This window comes from Biomphalaria glabrata, chromosome 15 (genome assembly GCF_947242115.1).
Source record: "Biomphalaria glabrata chromosome 15, xgBioGlab47.1, whole genome shotgun sequence".
Lineage (NCBI taxonomy): Eukaryota > Metazoa > Mollusca > Gastropoda > Planorbidae > Biomphalaria > Biomphalaria glabrata.
This window is the reverse complement of record NC_074725.1, coordinates 29,419,404-29,439,948: the sequence shown is the minus strand read 5'-3', so window position 1 is coordinate 29,439,948 and position 20,545 is coordinate 29,419,404. Positions and strand designations below refer to the sequence as shown.

At 34.1% G+C, this 20,545-nt stretch overlaps 1 protein-coding gene across 1 annotated transcript; it reads right to left on the bottom strand.

The window, feature by feature from the left end:
• Window positions 1–10,071: 10,071 nt before the first annotated feature.
• On the bottom strand, window positions 10,072–20,084 carry LOC129923089 (uncharacterized). Its single transcript, XM_056012349.1, has 5 exons — window positions 19,990–20,084; window positions 17,679–18,113; window positions 16,673–16,805; window positions 13,977–14,257; window positions 10,072–10,253 (listed from the first exon to the last, which is right to left on the bottom strand). The coding sequence occupies exons 2-5, from the start codon at window positions 17,725–17,727 to the stop codon at window positions 10,138–10,140; spliced, it is 579 nt and encodes a 192-aa protein (XP_055868324.1). The 5' UTR covers window positions 17,728–18,113; window positions 19,990–20,084; the 3' UTR covers window positions 10,072–10,137.
• Window positions 20,085–20,545: the final 461 nt, after the last annotated feature.

Here is a 20,545-nt window from a genome sequence, read left to right as displayed (position 1 = left end):
GACTGAGAAAACTTGGAATGGATGGTTTTAAGGTCATACGACGAGAATACGTGGAATTGGCACCGTATTGGTTTCAAAATCAACCAACGCAAGAAAAGAAAGACTGAGAAAACTTGGAATGGATGGTTTTAAGGTCATACGACGAGAATACATGGAATTGGCACCGTATTGGTTTCAAAATCAACCAACGCAAGAAGAGAAGAAAAAAAAAACTTGGAATGGATGGTTTTGAGGTCATACGACGAGAATACATGGAATTGGCACCGTATTGGTTTCAAAATCAACCAACGCAAGAAGAGAAGAAAAAAAAACTTGGAATGGATGGTTTTGAGGTCATACGATGAGAATACGTCGAATTGGCACCGTATTGGTTTCAAAATCAACCAACGCAAGAAGAGAAGAAAAAAAACTTGGAATGGATGGTTTTGAGGTCATACGATGAGAATACGTCGAATAGGCACCGTATTGGTTTCAAAATCAACCACCGCTTGAATCCGCTGTTGAAATAATTTAAATCGGCACTTGCTGAACCTCCAAGAAAACATAACATCTATATTTCATTTGTCCTTGACAAAAATTGTTTGGTACTCTGCCCTGGTTAAGTGAAGCCTGAAAGAGTATTTTGAACACTGGGGCTAGCTCATTGCTTAGTTCTTTGAGTAATCTAGCTGGAATACCATCAGGTCCAGATGCTTTATTTGGTTTGGTGTTGGCTAATAGTTTTTGAATTCCATTTTCTTGTACTACTATATCTTCTATGTTGTCTGCTTGGTTCAAATTCATTAATATGTCTTTGTCTCCTGGGGTTGAGAATGCTGATGCAAAGTATTTGTTTAGGATGTTTGCTTTAGTTTCATTATCATTATGTATTATGTTATGTTCATCTTTTAATGGCTCTATGCCTGTTGTTTCCATTTTCTTAGACTTAATGTATGACCATAAGGATCATATACATTGGTGCACCGAGTGAGTTCTTTTAGAATTACATTTGAAGAATTCTTGAGATTTCATGAGGGTGCATGACCTCTGTTGCACAGAGTTCTAATAGAACTCATTTAAAGATATTAAAAATATTATTTAAATTAAAGCCGCATTTTTTTTTTTTTGCATTTTGTCTGTCAGTCTGTCCGTCCGTCATGTTAATATCGAAAAGGGAACAATTAAAAACTATTGAAAATTTGATTAACCTTAAGTTTTCCTTCCGAAACATCGCAATAGTTTTAAGTATATATAATAGATTGTTCCGGATGTATGTATGTATAGTGAGAAAAAAAAGAGAATTCTAGATAAATCTAAATCCGTTAATTAAATTTTTGGAATGGTTTCGTATAAATAATTAGATGTACCATAGCCTTCCAGAGAGATTTTTTTCTCCATATTTTGGTGTTAGAAAGTTGTTTTCCTTTAAAATCGGAACATAATATTAATTAGATTTTTTAACTGTACTGTACGACAGAAGTTTCGATATTACATAAATAGAGTTAGAATGTTTTTCATAAAAATCTGGAACAACCGATATTCGTAAATAAGAAGAAAATTATTTGTTTTATTTATTAGAAGATGGATTTCAAACAGTTGTTTATGTTAGTAGAATTTTTTATATAAAATTCGGAACAATTTTGGCGACGATTTGTAAGAAAATTTAAGTAATGTAGGTTGATTCCTTTTTCAAAATCAAATCCGGAACATTCTAAACATATTAAAAAAAACCAACTCTGCTACGTTTTAGCAAGAAAATTTAATGTAAAATAAATTTAAAAAGTGTTTTTCGATAATCGTTTCTAATAAATTATTTCCTTTTTTAATAATTCTGAAATAAAAACTTGGAATGGATGGTTTTGAGGTCATACGATGAGAATACGTGGAATTGGCATCGTATTGGTTTCAAAATCAACCAACGCAAGAAAAGAAAGACTGAGAAAACTTGGAATGGATGGTTTTAAGGTCATACGACGAGAATACGTGGAATTGGCACCGTATTGGTTTCAAAATCAACCAACGCAAGAAAAGAAAGACTGAGAAAACTTGGAATGGATGGTTTTTAGGTCATACGACGAGAATACATGGAATTGGCACCGTATTGGTTTCAAAATCAACCAACGCAAGAAGAGAAGAAAAAAAAACTTGGAATGGATGGTTTTGAGGTCATACGATGAGAATACGTGGAATTGGCACCGTATTGGTTTCAAAATCAACCAACGCAAGAAAAGAAAGACTGAGAAAACTTGGAATGGATGGTTTTGAGGTCATACGACGAGAATACATGGAATTGGCACCGTATTGGTTTCAAAATCAACCAACGCAAGAAGAGAAGAAAAAAAAACTTGGAATGGATGGTTTTGAGGTCATACGATGAGAATACGTCGAATTGGCACCGTATTGGTTTCAAAATCAACCAACGCAAGAAGAGAAGAAAAAAAACTTGGAATGGATGGTTTTGAGGTCATACGATGAGAATACGTCGAATTGGCACCGTATTGGTTTCAAAATCAACCACCGCTTGAATCCGCTGTTGAAATAATTTAAATCGGCACTTGCTGAACCTCCAAGAAAACATAACATCTATATTTCATTTGTCCTTGACAAAAATTGTTTGGTACTCTGCCCTGGTTAAGTGAAGCCTGAAAGAGTATTTTGAACACTGGGGCTAGCTCATTGTTTAGTTCTTTGAGTAATCTAGCTGGAATACCATCAGGTCCAGACGCTTTATTTGGTTTGGTGTTGGCTAATAGTTTTTAAATTCCATTTTTTTTTTACTACTATATCTTCTATGTTGTCTGCTTGGTTCAAATTCAGTAATATGTCTTTGTCTCCTGGAGTTGAGAATGCTGATGCAAAGTATATGTTTAGGATGTTTGCTTTAGTTTCATTATCATTATGTATTATGTTATGTTCATCTTTTAATGGCTCTATGCCTGTTGTTTCCATTTTCTTAGAATTAATGTATGACCATAAGGATCATATACATTGGTGCACCGAGTGAGTTCTTTTAGAATTACATTTGAAGAATTCTTGAGATTTCATGAGGGTGCATGACCTCTGTTTCATAGAGTTCTAATAGAACTCATTTAAAGATATTAAAAATATTATTTAAATTAAAGCCGCATTTTTTTTTTTGCATTTTGTCTGTCAGTCTGTCCGTCCGTCATGTTAATATCGAAAAGGGAACAATTAAAAACTATTGAAAATTTGATTAACCTTAAATTTTCCTTCCGAAACATCGCAATAGTTTTAAGTATATATAATAGATTGTTCCGGATGTATGTATGTATAGTGAGAAAAAAAAAGAGAATTCTAGATAAATCTAAAACCGTTAATTAAATTTTTGGAATGGTTTCGTATAAATAATTAGATGTACCATAGCCTTCCAGAGAGATTTTTTTCTCCATGTTTTGGTGTTAGAAAGTTGTTTTCCTTTAAAATCGGAACATAATATTAATTAGATTTTTTAACTGTACTGTACGACAGAAGTTTCGATATTACATAAATAGAGTTAGAATGTTTTTCATAAAAATCTGGAACAACCGATATTCGTAAATGAGAAGAAAATTATTTGTTTTATTTATTAGAAGAGGGATTTCAAACAGTTGTTTATGTTAGTAGAATTTTTTATATAAAATTCGGAACAATTTTGGCGACGATTTGTAAGAAAATATAAGTAATGTAGGTTGATTCCTTTTTCAAAATCAAATCCGGAACATTCTAAACATATTAAAAAAAAACAACTCTGCTACGTTTTAGCAAGAAAATTTAATGTAAAATAAATTTAAAAAGTGTTTTTCGATAATCGTTTCTAATAAATTATTTCCTTTTTTAATAATTCTGAAATAAAAACTTGGAATGGATGGTTTTGAGGTCATACGATGAGAATACGTGGAATTGGCATCGTATTGGTTTCAAAATCAACCAACGCAAGAAAAGAAAGACTGAGAAAACTTGGAATGGATGGTTTTAAGGTCATACGACGAGAATACGTGGAATTGGCACCGTATTGGTTTCAAAATCAACCAACGCAAGAAAAGAAAGACTGAGAAAACTTGGAATGGATGGTTTTTAGGTCATACGACGAGAATACATGGAATTGGCACCGTATTGGTTTCAAAATCAACCAACGCAAGAAGAGAAGAAAAAAAAACTTGGAATGGATGGTTTTGAGGTCATACGATGAGAATACGTGGAATTGGCACCGTATTGGTTTCAAAATCAACCAACGCAAGAAAAGAAAGACTGAGAAAACTTGGAATGGATGGTTTTGAGGTCATACGACGAGAATACATGGAATTGGCACCGTATTGGTTTCAAAATCAACCAACGCAAGAAGAGAAGAAAAAAAAACTTGGAATGGATGGTTTTGAGGTCATACGATGAGAATACGTCGAATTGGCACCGTATTGGTTTCAAAATCAACCAACGCAAGAAGAGAAGAAAAAAAAACTTGGAATGGATGGTTTTGAGGTCATACGATGAGAATACGTCGAATTGGCACCGTATTGGTTTCAAAATCAACCAACGCAAGAAGAGAAGAAAAAAAACTTGGAATGGATGGTTTTGAGGTCATACGATGAGAATACGTCGAATTGGCACCGTATTGGTTTCAAAATCAACCACCGCTTGAATCCGCTGTTGAAATAATTTAAATCGGCACTTGCTGAACCTCCAAGAAAACATAACATCTATATTTCATTTGTCCTTGACAAAAATTGTTTGGTACTCTGCCCTGGTTAAGTGAAGCCTGAAAGAGTATTTTGAACACTGGGGCTAGCTCATTGTTTAGTTCTTTGAGTAATCTAGCTGGAATACCATCAGGTCCAGACGCTTTATTTGGTTTGGTGTTGGCTAATAGTTTTTAAATTCCATTTTTTTTTTACTACTATATCTTCTATGTTGTCTGCTTGGTTCAAATTCAGTAATATGTCTTTGTCTCCTGGAGTTGAGAATGCTGATGCAAAGTATATGTTTAGGATGTTTGCTTTAGTTTCATTATCATTATGTATTATGTTATGTTCATCTTTTAATGGCTCTATGCCTGTTGTTTCCATTTTCTTAGAATTAATGTATGACCATAAGGATCATATACATTGGTGCACCGAGTGAGTTCTTTTAGAATTACATTTGAAGAATTCTTGAGATTTCATGAGGGTGCATGACCTCTGTTTCATAGAGTTCTAATAGAACTCATTTAAAGATATTAAAAATATTATTTAAATTAAAGCCGCATTTTTTTTTTGCATTTTGTCTGTCAGTCTGTCCGTCCGTCATGTTAATATCGAAAAGGGAACAATTAAAAACTATTGAAAATTTGATTAACCTTAAATTTTCCTTCCGAAACATCGCAATAGTTTTAAGTATATATAATAGATTGTTCCGGATGTATGTATGTATAGTGAGAAAAAAAAAGAGAATTCTAGATAAATCTAAAACCGTTAATTAAATTTTTGGAATGGTTTCGTATAAATAATTAGATGTACCATAGCCTTCCAGAGAGATTTTTTTCTCCATTTTTTGGTGTTAGAAAGTTGTTTTCCTTTAAAATCGGAACATAATATTAATTAGATTTTAAAACGTTTAGCTAGAAAATTAACTGTACTGTACGACAAAAGTGCGATGTTACATTAATTGAGTTAGAATGTTTTTTATAAAAATCCGGAACAACCGACATTCGTAAATGAGAAAATTATTTGTTTTATGTATTAGAAGAGGGATTTCAAACAGTTATTTTTGTTAGTAGAGTTTTTATATAAAATTCGGAACATTTTTGGCGACGATTTGTAACAAAATTTAAGTAATGTAGGTTGATTCCTTTTTCAAAATCAAATCCGGAACATTCTTAACATATAAAAAAAAAACAACTCTGTTATGTTTTAGCAAGAAAATTCAATGTAAAATAAGTTTAAAAAGTGTTTTTCGATAATCGTTTCTAATAAATTATTTCATTTTTAATAATTCTGAAAAAAACAACTTGAAATGGATGGTTTTGAGGTCATACGACGAGAATACGTGGAATTGGCATCGTATTGGTTTCAAAATCAACCAACGCAAGAAAAGAAAGAAAGACAGAAAAAACTTGGAATGGAAGGTTTTGAGGTCATACGACGAGAATACTTGGAATTGGCATCGTATTGGTTTCAAAATCAACCACCGTTTGAATCCGCTGTCGGAATAATTTAAATCGGCACTCGCTGAACCTCCAAGAAAACATTTAACATCTGAATTTCATTTTTCTTGACAAAAATTGTTTAATATTGGGATCGAACCTAGGACTAGTGTGTCATTATCGAGACGCTTAACAACCAGTCATTCAAATATGTGCAGCATTTTATTTTGAATTAAATAAATCAGTCTTTTGTATTTTACAAAACTATAAAACAGTGACAGTGATCTTTCAATATGGCGTCCTTGAATTTGTTTGTTCCACTGGAACTACACGGCAATCTCTCGGTACTGCTTTTTTATTAGCGGCCCCCGAAATGGGAAAAGACGCTATTAGTTTTGTGCGAAATGTCTGTCCGTCTGTCCCGTTTAGATCTCGTAAACTAGAAGAGATATTGAAAATCCGACTTCACAATATTTTAGATCATTCAAAGTTCTGATGCAACGGCTACTTTTTTTTTCCTGAAAGCGAAAAGTCTAACTTTTAAAATCAATTATGCAAGCAGTTTTTTTTTATAAGAAAAAGCTAATTAGTATGCATTATATGTTAGACCTAATTTAAGACGAATAGTAATCTTATAAACATCATTTTTGTGCACAGTTTTTTCTAATAGCGGAAAATTTTTTTTTTTTTTTTTTTTTTGAGGATTCGAATACGAGATTGAGCCTTTTCAAAACAATTAACTTATTTATTTTGAACCGGGGGTCCCGGGTTCGAATCCTGGTGAAGACTGGGATTTTCAACTTCTGAGTCTACCCAGCTCTAATGGGTACCTGACATTTTGGGGAAAAGCAAAGGCGGTTGGTCGTTGTGCTGGCTACATGACACCCTCGTTAACCGTAGGCCACAAAAACAGATGAACTTTACATCATCTGCCCTATAGACCACAAACTAGTTAGGCCAGGTTCACATCTAACTTTACATTCACTTTCACGTATCCTTTGATCTGCGGGACGGTTGGGGCACTACACAAGATCTGTTAACCTTCTTTCTCCATTCTTATCTCTCATTTGTCTTTGATATAATTTCATTCGGATTTTCTTTCTGAAAATATTGAAGCCTACCTGGGTGGACCACTGGTCGTGCGGTTTGCGCGCTGGACTGTCGTTTGGATTTATCGACGATCGGAGGTTCAAACCCTGCCTGCTCCCATCCCTCGTCGTCCTGCGGGAGGTTTGGACTAGGAAGTAAACTATCTTCAACTCTGAAGGATTATCCGAATTAATTATGTAAAACATTTTACTTAGGGGGCCGATTTTGAGTTTGTGTTTCCACACAAACTGTCTTTTGTAACCTTGTTAATATTTGTTTTATATTGTCTTGCTAACTTATTTAATCATAAGTCTGCGATTTCTACGCACCTTGAAATCATAGTTGTGTACGGTACAAGAAAACTTTAAGACTAACTGTTCAAAAATTGTGTAGATTAGTTTGCTAATTTTTTTTTTACCTTGTTATATGTTTGTTATGTTCTCAAATAGAGCTTATATAGCCTTTGTTAACATGGCTGTATAGGTTAAATTATTATTATTATAACTAATTATTATTATTTATTATGTTAGAAACGACCGAATAATCATTCTTAATCTCCAAGCCTAGGTTCCCATATTTTCTTTGTTTTTCTATTTCAGTTTTTCTTAAATTATGAGATTGTGGTACGGCGATGTCAATAATGGTCACAACTCATCTGGGCCCCCTTCCTCAAGTGGCGACACGGGGATTTTAAAATTCTACCCCTCCCTCCTCTTAACTTAGCTACGCCTCTGCTTCCTTGTGATATTAGGGATCATGTCTGCAAGGTCCTTGACCCTTCGGCTGATTTCACAATCGGAAATATTGTAATTTATACCCAGAGGCAAAGTGAGAAAAACATGCGCCCGGGGTAAGGTAGTTTATTGGCGCTACCCTCCCCCATTTACCATGAACATATATAGGCGCCTCTATGTGTATGGCGCCCACATGAGGAAATCGCCCGGGGAATCGTGCCCCCCTTCCGCCCTCAGTTAATGTTTTCGTAATTTGTTCTATTGTTTTACGTTTTTAAATTGGCATTATTATAATAATTATTATTATTTTGCATTTTAATATATCTTAGTCGACAGAAATCTTCTAATTGTATCTAATTGTTTAATTTCTGTTTTTAAATCTATTTGTAAGTTTCAGACCACATACTGTAAGCACTAAACAATATTAAAAAAAAAAAAGAACCACACGGACGCACACGAAACACACATAAACAAAACACACAATAATGATACGTAATGAGTAGTCTGGCTGGGACCTGTCACTGTGACAGCACACATTCAAATTTAAAGTTGAAGTTGGGTCACTTACACAGACTATTTTTGATTCGGAGAAATGTGTAGGCGATATAATGAAACCGGGAAACCAGTTTATGTTAATTAGTTTGGATTAGTCATGTAATTAAATTTTGTAATAGATCTACACTAACAAAAAATAAATCTGTGCGATTAGAAATACATTTTGCTAATTGTTTTTGTTTAGCGCAATTTCATGCTTTCTCATATCTCAATGCGCTATAACCCCATCACTTGTCTGGACCAGTTAGGAAAAAGAAAGGGGCGACGGGAAGAAGGGGGTATCTGTGTGAATGCTACCGTGATCACCTTTTAAATTAATTGATAAAAAAAAAAAGTTATACGGCTTCAATTCGAACTTGACGGGTAAAGCCTCTTCAAGGGGACTAATTCAACTTATACCACCACATTTGTCAAGTAAATTTTTTTCTATTATTCGATACCAAACAAAATAATTAATTAGTTAATTTCTGTATTGATTCTTGATTTGTCAGGTAAAGAAAGTAACTGAACTAAATTTCAGCTTGATCCGAGATAGGGTGTGGGAGAAATAGCTTATACAAACTTTTTACCAGACAGAGTGAGTTGATAGAAGCTTTGTAAAAAATAGGTAGAGGCCGTGGTTATGGATGGTTGGGTGTTTCAAGAGTAATCAAAAGATTGCTGATTGTGCTTGACTTTTGTTTTATATTGATTTATTTAGTTGACATTATACAATCAGGGCCGGCCTTAAGCATAGGCAGACTGGGTAGCCACCTAGGGCCTCTAATTGGTGGAGGCCTCGCACACAAAAAAATTGGAGAAAAAAGTAATGCGAAACTTGGATCCGATCTCAAACCCAACAGAACGCTTTGACCATAGATATATCTATGTCTATGGCTATGACTCTATGTCTATTAGTCTAACTCTAGTACGGAAATCGGGAAATATAGATTTAAGTTTATCGTAAATTGAGATATACACAAAGGCAGGTTTTTAAAAAAATTGCGAAATTTATTTTTTTCCCTTTTTTTTCTTTTTTTAATTATTAAAAAGTTATATTTAGGACCACCAAACACACTTTGGCTAGGGTCTCCATTATCCGCGGTGCTGATTCAATGAATATTAATATTTATTTATCTTCTTTTTTGAAGTAAGGTCTGTATTATATACGATAAGATAAATCGGAGTAAATCTAGAGTATTATTAACTTGGCAATAGAGGCAAGTAGATCGGAGAGTATCCCAATGCTATATAGACTAATTTAATATATGAATTCATTGACATTGTTATATTACCCGCTACGCAATATTTGTCAAAAGGGCGGGAATAAAAACAAAGTTATAATTATTTATTTTCAAAAGACTCAATGGGTTCGAACATACATTGAGCGTAGAAGTGTGGTCATTTAGTAGCTAGTACATCACTATCCTTAAAACCAAATAGCGCTTTATAAAAAACAGAAGCTTAGTTTACGTATGTGTTTAGTGAGCACTGATCACTCAATCATTCATTCACAATGTTACTCTCGCTCTCTCTTTCTCTTTCTCTCTCTTTCCCTCTCTCTCTCTCTCTCTCTCTCTTTCTCTCTCTATCTCTTTCTCTCCATCTCTCTCTCTCTCATTCTTCCACACAGTCATGCGCTAAAATTCAGTGTCCTTCTACTATTGCCGATAAGCGAAACCAATATTAAATAGATGCTGTTATTGGCGACAAAATGAGAACAATCCACAACATTAGGCAGATGTGACCAATAGGGAATGTTTTAAAAAACCACGTGATTCTGTTGGAACTATTCTGTTCACCTGAGGAAGAAAATAAAACGAAAACAAATTAATTTAAACAGTTTTAAAAAATGAATTCAAACATCATAATGTTCAAGATTTTATAAGATAAGATAAGATAAGATAAGATAATTTTTATCGATCCAATCTAATGGAAATTCAGTTTGACTACAATTGACAATATCAGCGTAACTACTGTACAATAACAGTATAGATGAAAAATTCGAACAACATTCACACACGAAACACATACACATTCACAACCAGCGGCTTTATGAATTCGACTTCTTTGTACTCTCTCGATGACGACAGCTGATCTTTTAACACTCACACCGAAAAAGGGATAAAAGAAGTTTTTAAATTTTTAAGTTTTTTTATGCTCTCTTTTACAGGGGCATAGCTACGAATCGGCCATCATTTGGGGGCCCGGGGGGCTTGACCTCTTGGGGGAGGGGGGGCTGTATTTTGCGATATATTTAATATATAATTTGCAACCCCCCCCCTCAGGTGGGGGCCCGGGGAAATTCTAAAAATTCTCCCCCGCTACGCCACTGCTTTCATATATATAGCTGGAGAGGGCAAAGTGTGAAGTGGCGTTCTGTTGTATCTTGCAATGTTGTTCATTACATTAAATTAGGTCGAATAGGGTCAATTTATTTTTAGCTACTGTTCGCTAACAAGAGTTTCTAAGTGCTTTAAAATTTTTAACCATCAAAAAATGTAATGTCCTTTCTAAAATAAACAAGAAAATGAAAACTAAAAAAAAAAAAGAAAGCTTATCAAAGATAAGTATAATAATACAGGAATAAGCTCCCTTTTCTCTATATAAAACAAACTAAAAGTAATTACCACTAATTGATTAAAAATTGGTTACTTTGTTTATTGATGCACATATTCTCATGAAGTAATTATACAAAATTTCAACTTGATCCAAGAATGGGAAATGTGAGAAAAAATAAAACCTGTACAAAACGTAAAGAGGGAAATAACTCCTCATATTTAGCCACACCTCTCAATACGTATCATTTATTTCGCTTATTCGATTCCAAACAAAATAATTAATAAAAAATAATAAATGTTCTAATTAACGTTTTAAATCGACTCATGTTTTGTTAGGTAAAATAAAGAATGTTGTAAGGTTTCAACTTGATTCGATAAAGGTTTTCAAAAATTGTGAACTGATATAAGCTTAGCAAAAATAATGTAAAATATATATCAAGACCAAAAGCTGACGGGGGTGTTCAAGGACAAGCACAACGAGCTTCAAAATTTACTTTCCCCATCTGAGATCATTATCCACCCCCCCACACACACACAAACAATCTTTGTGTTTCAAGCTGGACACGTTGTCGCTAATTGCGTAGGGCAGTGATGCTCAAAATACGGCCCGCGGCCTGATCCGGTCCACGACGTCGTAGCATCCGGCCCGCCGAAACGTGTTACAAAGTGTAAAAAATCTATCCGTTAAAAGAGTTTGAAAAAATGTATCATTAGGCCCTAGGCCCTAGGGCCCTCACATTTTCTTTGATGGATTGGTACCATGACCCTTAATATTTGCGTGTTTATGGGAAAATTGAACAGATATTTTATTTTTTGAAACATAATAAGCCCACATATTTGTTTTATAATGAAAATATTGCTGTTTAAAAAAAATTACAGCATAAAATTACAGCATAAAAACAGCGTTATCAAACAAATATGGCGGCATTCTTGATTTTAGCCGCGAATAACAGATTTTTAACTACGCCTAGAGGTTGCAGGAATTTTGAGAATATTTACCGAAAAGAGACAAGAAAATGAGTCGGTGGTAAAGCAGCTACAGTGCTGCTGACATTTTAAGTAGAAAAATCTAGCCATTTTCCAAAGCGTAAAAAAAGGATACATTTTAGGTTTCCCATTAATCATTTTAAGTACTAGCCTATTTATAGATCCTAACGAGTTTCTTATCAAATAGTTTCAAGTCAATTTTCATTTCGGTTTTGTACCTTTTCGGTCACGTGGCCCGCGAATCGAGTGTCGGAGATTAAAATGGCCTGTAGGCCGAATAGGGTTGGGCATCACTGTTGAAGTAATCGAAAGTGAGCACATTTCTCTTATCCTATGAACCCGAATTTTCTCGAAGATGGCTGTAAAGTCCAATCGTCGCTTTAAAAATCCGGTCGCATACATGGCATGGGTGGGTTTGGTCAGTTGCAGATAGGCTTGTTTCTTCTCTCAGCTTTTTGTTGGTTCGGCGCTCTTTCACACTGGCCACTTTTCTTGCTTTATATCTCGTGACTCCGAGACTCACAGCTTCACGCCATGAGGAGCAAACGAGAGCTAGTGCTTCCCAGGCGTGAATGTCAATATCAGACTCCTTGAAGGAGCTCTTAAGGATGTCTTTATAGCGCTTGTATTGACCTTAGCAGGAGCGCTTTCCTAACAGCTCCCCCAAACAGAAGTCGTTTGGGAAGTCGATTCTCTGGCAAGCAGACATGTCCCGCCCATCGAAACTAAGATTCATCTACTGTGACATTGATACTGTTCATATTCGATAACTTTAGGATTTCAGTATCTGGTATGTAGTCAGACCAATGCAAATTACGAATTTTCCTTAGACAGCGATAGCTGAGCATTTGCCTACTACAACCCACCTTCCCACAGGATTCATTATGAAATGTTTAGTTTTGAAAATGTTTAATTTTGTAAATGTTTAGTTTTGAAAATGTTTAGTTTTGTAAATGTTTAGTTTTGAAAATGTTTAGTTTTGTAAATGTTTAGTTTTGAAAATGTTTAATTTTGAAAATGTTTAGTTTTGAAAATGTTTAGTTTTGTAAATGTTTAGTTTTGAAAATGTTTAGTTTTGTAAATGTTTAGTTTTGTAAATGTTTAGTTTTGTAAATGTTTAGTTTTGAAAATGTTTAGTTTTGAAAATGTTTAGTTTTGAAAATGTTTAGTTTTGAAAATGTTTAGTTTTGTAAATGTTTACTTTTGAAAATGTTTAGTTTTGAAAATGTTTAGTTTTGAAAATGTTTAATTTTGAAAATGTTTAGTTTGTAAATGTTTAGTTTTGTAAATGTTTAGTTTTGAAAATGTTTAGTTTTGTAAATGTTTAGTTTTGAAAATGTTTAGTTTTGTAAATGTTAAGTTTTGTAAATGTTTAGTTTTGAAAATGTTTAGTTTTGTAAATGTTTAGATTTGAAAATGTTTCGCTTTGGAAATAGAAAGTGTTGAAATGTGTATTCCTTATTCGTAATGTTTATAATAGAAAATGTTAAAAATGTTTAGTTCTCAAAAGGTTTAGTTTTGAAAATGTTTAGTTTTGAAAATGTTTAGTTTTGAAAATGTTTAGTTTTGTAAATGTTTACTTTTGAAAATGTTTAGTTTTGAAAATGTTTAGTTTTGAAAATGTTTAATTTTGAAAATGTTTAGTTTGTAAATGTTTAGTTTTGTAAATGTTTAGTTTTGAAAATGTTTAGTTTTGTAAATGTTTAGTTTTGAAAATGTTTAGTTTTGTAAATGTTAAGTTTTGTAAATGTTTAGTTTTGAAAATGTTTAGTTTTGTAAATGTTTAGATTTGAAAATGTTTCGCTTTGGAAATAGAAAGTGTTGAAATGTGTATTCCTTATTCGTAATGTTTATAATAGAAAATGTTAAAAATGTTTAGTTCTCAAAAGGTTTAGTTTTGAAAATGTTTAATTCCGAAAATGTTTAGTTCTGAAACTTTTAAAAAGACCAAGATAATATTTATAATTCTAAACTTACAATCGTTTGATTTTTTCAGCCTCTCCAGGTTTTGTCTTATAAAGTTGATGTCGTCTGCATAATCTTCAGAGTAGTGGGCCCTGGCGGTGGCGTTTCCGTAGCGTGACATTTTTGGCGTGACAGTGGAGTTATACTTGCTGGCGTTTTTCTTCTTCGGCTTTCCTGGCGAGGCGGCAGTTGGTGTAACTGTTGCAGTTAGTTGTGGTTTAGTGTTCTGCCTTTGTGTGGCTTGACACAAGTGGTTAGCCTCGTCTATACAGTACTCTAGTTCCTGTATAAAGCTGAAGAATACATTAATTTCAAAAGCAGTTTATAAATAACAAGAGAAATGTGAGATTAAAAAAAAAGGTTCCCCTTTCAGGCCTTATGGTCTATAGGGCAGATGATGTAAAGATCATCTGTTTCTGTTAACGAGGGTGTCATGTGGCAAGCACAACGACCAACCGCATTTACTTTTCCCCAACTAATGTCAGGTACCCATTAGAGCTGGGTGGACTCAAGGGCGCCCAAAGTTCCCGAAATAAAAAAAATTAAAATGCAAAACAAATAATTCTAGTTATTTGGAAATGACTTTAAATTTATAATGATAACCTTGAAAAAAAATAAAACTAAAAAAAAGGCATATACTTTAAAAACAAGCAAAATATTACTTTAAAAATAATTTTTGTTTTTAAGTCTTATCCAAGGGGAAGAACTCCTCACTTACAACTATATCAACCAATAAAGTAGAAGTTATTTCCCTTTTTTCGATATCGTACAATATAATGAATTACTAGTAATTAACTAACTGATCCGATAACGACTATGGCAGAAACAACGTGTGCCATTATTAAAAGGGGACAAAACCAGACATATTTAACCATATATTTAAATACTTAAGAATTAATTGACCCTGCGTTATCAAACCAAATAATTACAATCATTTAAATGGCTGGTTATTTTTTTTTAATTATTATCGATTCATGCATTGTCTCTGCTAATACACAGTTATGAATTGTTTCAACTTGTTCTGAGAAAGGTTGTGGGAGAAAACACGTGTTCAAACCTTTATTTTTTTGCCAGACAAATAGAGATACAGAGTAAGTTAATACAAGCTTTGTACATAAGAAGATTGTACTGAAATAGTTTCTTGTATTGGTATAGTAATGAAAATAAATTAAATATGTTTAAAACGTCTTGCTAATTTTGTCAGCGAACGGGAAATGTTACTCAAGGTCACGTGCTGTACCCAGCAAGTCTGAACTCTTTCTACGACCTTATGTTCTTATTATTTCCAAAACTTTATAAATGACAAATGGCTCATCTGACTAGAAAGACTTTTGTTAATTGTTAATTATATAAAGAGTGTAGAATAAAGAGAAACAGAGAAAGAAAGAGAAACAAAGAAACAAAGAGAAACAGAGAACTATAGAGAAACAGAGAAAGAAAGTGAAACAGAGAAAGAAAGAGAAACACAGAAAGAAAGAAAAACAGAACAAGAAAGAGTGACAGGGAAAGAAAGAGAGACAGAGAAGCAAAGAGAAACAGAGAAAGAAAGAGAAACAGAGAAAGAAAACAGAGACAGAGAAAGAAAGAGAAACATAGAAAGAAAACAGAGACAGAGAAAGAAAACAGAAACAGAGAAAGAAAGAGAAACAGAGAAAGAAAACAGAGACAGAGAAAGAAAGAGAAACATAGAAAGAAAACAGAGACAGAGAAAGAAAACAGAAACAGAGAAAGAAATAGAAACAGAGAAAGAAAACAGAGACAGAGAAAGAAAACAGAAACAGAGAAAGAAAGAGAAACAGAGAAAGAAAACAGAGACAGAGAAAGAAAGAGAAACATAGAAAGAAAACAGAGACAGAGAAAGAAAACAGAAACAGAGAAAGAAATAGAAACAGAGAAAGAAAACAGAAACAGAGAAAGAAATAGAAACAGAGAAAGAAAACAGAAACAGAGAAAGAAAGAGAAACAGAGAAAGAAAACAGAGACAGAGAAAGAAAGAGAAACATAGAAAGAAAACAGAGACAGAGAAAGAAAACAGAAACAGAGAAAGAAATAGAAACAGAGAAAGAAAACAGAAACAGAGAAAGAAAGAGAAACAGAGAAAGAAAACAGAAACAGAGAAAGAAAGAGAAACAGAGAAAGAAAACAGAGACAGAGAAAGAAATAGAAACAGAGAAAGAAAACAGAAACAGAGAAAGAAAGAGAAACAGAGAAAGAAAACAGAAACAGAGAAAGAAAGAGAAACAGAGAAAGAAAACAGAGACAGAGAAAGAAAGAAAACAGAGACAGAGAAAGAAAGAGAAACAGAGAAAGAAAACAGAGACAGAGAGAGAAAGAGAAACAGAGAAAGAAAGGGAAACAGAGAAAGAAAACAGAGACAGAGAAAGAAAGAGAAACAGAGAAAGAAAGGGAAACAGAGAAAGAAAACAGAGACAGAGAAAGAAAGAGAAACAGAGAAAGAAAGGGAAACAGAGAAAGAAAGAGAGACAGAGAAAGAACGAGAGACAGAGAAACAAAGAGATTAGAGAAAGAAAGAGAAACAGAGAAAGAAAGAGAGAGAAAGAAAGAAAGAAAGAGCAACAGAGAAAGAAAAAGCAATAAAGAAGGAAAGAGAAACAGAGAAAGAGAGAGAAACAGAGAAAGAAAGTTCGACTTGTCTAGCTTGATGAGATATCCATGGCATCATACGATTTTAGATTTTGAATTAGTACCTGCAGTTGAAGTCCGCAGATTTCACAGACAGGAACATGCATTCGTTGACCACCTGACCACACTGTTCCGAGGCCTGATTCCGAGTGACGTCTTCAGCATCGCGTAGGACCTCACTATACACATTTGCACAGCCTACGCAAACAATTTTTGTATTATAATCTAGGTTTAAACACTCAATTCTTGTTGTAAACAAGGTGGCAATTAGTTGAATACAAAAACGAAATAAGCATATTTAAAAAAAAAGATCCTGCAAAAAGAAAGAATTAAAACCCCTAGAAGCTTTAATCATAGTGCTGTTCTGGTGTTTTCCATTACCGTGGTCGGCATGTCCTAAAACGGCAGAGATGAAATAATAAACAAAATTAAATACACTGCTCTTAAAGAACGCATCACAAAAAATTAAGAGATTAGAGACAGGGTTACTGCAGTGATTGGACCCCATGATGACCTGCTATCTATCGTAAACAAAAACGCAAGCTAAAAATCTATGGCCATATTACAAGATCTTTGGGGCTCGAGGAGACCTTTATTCAGGGAACAGTACCAGGAAAAAGAGGCAGACAGAGAAAGCGACCGGAAGACAACATAAAAGAATGGACGGGCCTGCCATTGAGACAGGTTCTAACTAAGGCAAAAAACAGAAAGGAATGGAGAAATACGGTCGACGAATCTTGCATGGTGTCCCAATGGTCCAACAGAATAAGGAGTAGGTAAAGGTAAAATACACTGCTGGTGGACAACAGGTTGTCTGTATCAGACATGGAAAATTAAGCTGGTCGCCATTGGGTTTGCCTAATCATGTGAAACACTGCACTTATCTATAATTTTCGGAATCGAAGACATTGCCATTATATTATGTTAGTATTTACAACCGAAGGAGATGTATCTGGTACCTAGGCTTTGATGTTAAGTAAAAGATGTTTATTAGAGGATATTTTGTTTGATATCTAACAAGTTTTCATTGTTTGAATACAAATTTACTAAAAACAGATAAATAATACTTACACAAATAAAAACTGAGAAATATTGAAGACAAGTGATGCTGTAGAAACATAGCTTTGTGACCACTAGGACCTTAGATGTTAGGACCTTTGATGTTAGGACCTTAGATGTTAGGACCTTAGATGTTAGGATCTTAGATGTTAGGACCTTAGATGTTAAGATCTTAGAGGCTAGGATTTGACACAAAAGATTTAAAATTTCAGTAGACTCCAATAGAATCACAGTATCAAACAGTTGAATTTTTTCCTTCAGGTTTTCCCAAGAAACTGTTCATCTGCTTACTTTTAAACTCTTGACAACAAAAATTGTCCGAAACTGTCCTATGCCACAAAAAATCACATCAGTTGTTGTTTTTTCTCTGCTATAAACTGGACAGGATTGAAATCTCTTTTCTGTATTGTCTTCTCCAATCCAATTAAAAAATCTTGCAAATTAAGTCTAGAAAAACAAAAAGAGCAAAAACAAAAAAAACATTTTGAGAACATTTTTAAAAAGACAAAACTTCCTTTATACATCATATAGAACGACTATTTAGCTCTTAATAACTGCTGAATGTTAGATTCTAAACAAATAATGGAACTAGGACGTATAGGGTTAAATAAATATTTCTTAGCTCTCTCGCCAAATTTAATTTGTTTTTATTCTATGAAAAATTTTAACGATCAAACTAGAGTTTTTTCCCAGTGTGTCAGTCAAACTAGAGTTTTTCCCCAGTGTGTCAGTCAAACTAGAGTTTTTCCCAGTGTGTCAGTCAAAGTAGAGTTTTTTCCCAGTGTGTCAGTCAAACTAGAGTTTTTCCCCAGTGTGTCAGTCAAACTAGAGTTTTTCCCAGTGTGTCAGTCAAAGTAGAGTTTTTTCCCAGTGTGTCAGTCAAACTAGAGTTTTTCCCAGTGTGTCAGTCAAAGTAGAGTTTTTCCCAGTGTGTCAGTCAAAGTAGATTTTTTCCCAGTGTGTCAGTCAAAGTAGAGTTTTTCCCAGTGTGTCAGTCAAAGTAGAGTTTTTCCCAGTGTGTCAGTCAAACTAGAGCTTTTCCCAGTTTGTCAGTCAAACTAGAGCTTTTTCCCAGTGTGTCATTCAAAATAGAGTTTTTCCCAGTGTGTCAGTCAAACCAGAGTTTTTGCCAGTGTGTCAGTCAAACCAGAGTTTTTCCCCAGTGTGTCAGTCAAACCAGAGTTTTTGCCAGTGTGTCAGTCAAACCAGAGTTTTTGCCAGTGTGTCAGTCAAACTAGAGTTTTTCCCAGTGTGTCAGTCAAACCAGAGTTTTTCCCAATGTGTCAGTCAAACCAGAGTTTTTCCCAGTGTGTCAGTCAAACCAGAGTTTTTGCCAATGTGTCAGTCAAACCAGAGTTTTGCCAGTGTGTCAGTCAAACTAGAGTTTTTCCCAGTGTGTCAGTCAAACCAGAGTTTTTCCCAGTGTGTTAGTCAAACCAGAGTTTTTGCCAGTGTGTCAGTCAAACTAGAGTTTTTTCCAGTGTGTCAAACTAGAGTTTTTCTCAGTGTGTCAGTCAAACTAGAGTTTTTTTCCAGTGTGTCAAACTAGAGTTTTTCTTAGTGTGTCAAAACGAGGTAGTAACTCTTTTCCCAACGATATTTATCAAATGTCAAATTTCTAGAACAATCGTTAGAGCCGTTTTCGAGAAACGTGTCCGTCCATGAGGTTCCAGGTTTTGCCCACTCCGAATGTGTGACTTAAATAGAGGTATTGTTAATGACAATATAGATCTATGTGATGTTGATTGTATACAAATGTTCTGTTTAGAACTAATTTATCGTTTAAGATCAAATCGGTTTAGATAATAACTTTTTTAAAATCTTAATATTATAAGCGTGGTCGAGAGGCTAAGTACGCTTGAACTTGGCTACCTATGAAGGGGGCTCGAGGTTCGACACCCGACTCGTTGTGTTGTGTTTACTGAGAGCTTACAGGCAGCAAGGAGAATCTTCTCCCAGATACCCCCCCCCCCCCCACTGGTCCTTAAATGAGATTGGACCATAGCTCTCTGAGTATGCTATAAGCATGAAAGTAACGCTATATAAAAGCTCTAATTATTATTATATAATTATTATTAGTCATTTTAAACTAGAACTGACGGTGGGCTGATAATAAATAAACATATAATTATATAATAATTGACTAATAATAAACATAACTAAATTGTAAATCTTAATAAAACCCTGAACGATAAGTTTGTTCTCACTGATAGCAAACAAGATCTGTATCACAAAACGAATTGATTAATTTATTTATTTTATCGCATTTCCATTTAAGCACGATAGACCTGTATAATTATTATATGCATTAAAATTTCCTTACCTTGTATTTATTCACATTGTTTACGCTGAAGACGAGACGAAGAGACTCCCAGAAAAACTCACACGAAGGAGTCAGTAACAAAACGCGAGCCTAATTTTTCAAGTCAGGGGAGATAATTGATCAATAAACGCACTGTCCACTGTACAATATGAAGCAGGTGATTATTTGCAGGACTTGTTGACATCAGAACCCTCTACACCAGTGTTTCTCAAACCTTTCCTTACAGGTAGAATATGAATCAGAATCTGAATTCTGAAAATGTTTTTTTTTTTTAGTTTACTTTAGAAATGCTTAGTTTCACATTTTGAGTTTTGACAAAATAGTTTTAAAATGTTTAGTTCTGACAATATATTGATCTAGTTTTAAAATGTATAGATTTGAAATATCTGCACCATAAAGTTTATAGTTTTGAAATAGGTCTATTTGTACGAGATGGTCATAACGGAGCTTCTCTATGCCGATGATTGCGCCCTGCTAGCTCACAATTAACATCACCAGATCACTGTAAACGTACAGCCCGTTAGCGTGGTAGACCACTTCACATATCTAGGTAGTA

Bases quoted from the DNA above. Each gene is read 5' to 3' on its own strand.
- LOC129923089 (XM_056012349.1), bottom strand. From the start codon at position 17,727: ATGTTTCTACAGCATCACTTGTCTTCAATATTTCTCAGTTTTTATTTG. The intron at 16,806-17,678 runs GTAAGTATTATT...TTGTTTGCGTAG, and splicing joins ATTTCTCAGTTTTTATTTGT to GCTGTGCAAATGTGTATAGT. The intron at 14,258-16,672 runs GTACTAATTCAA...TGTATTCTTCAG, and splicing joins TCTGCGGACTTCAACTGCAG to CTTTATACAGGAACTAGAGT.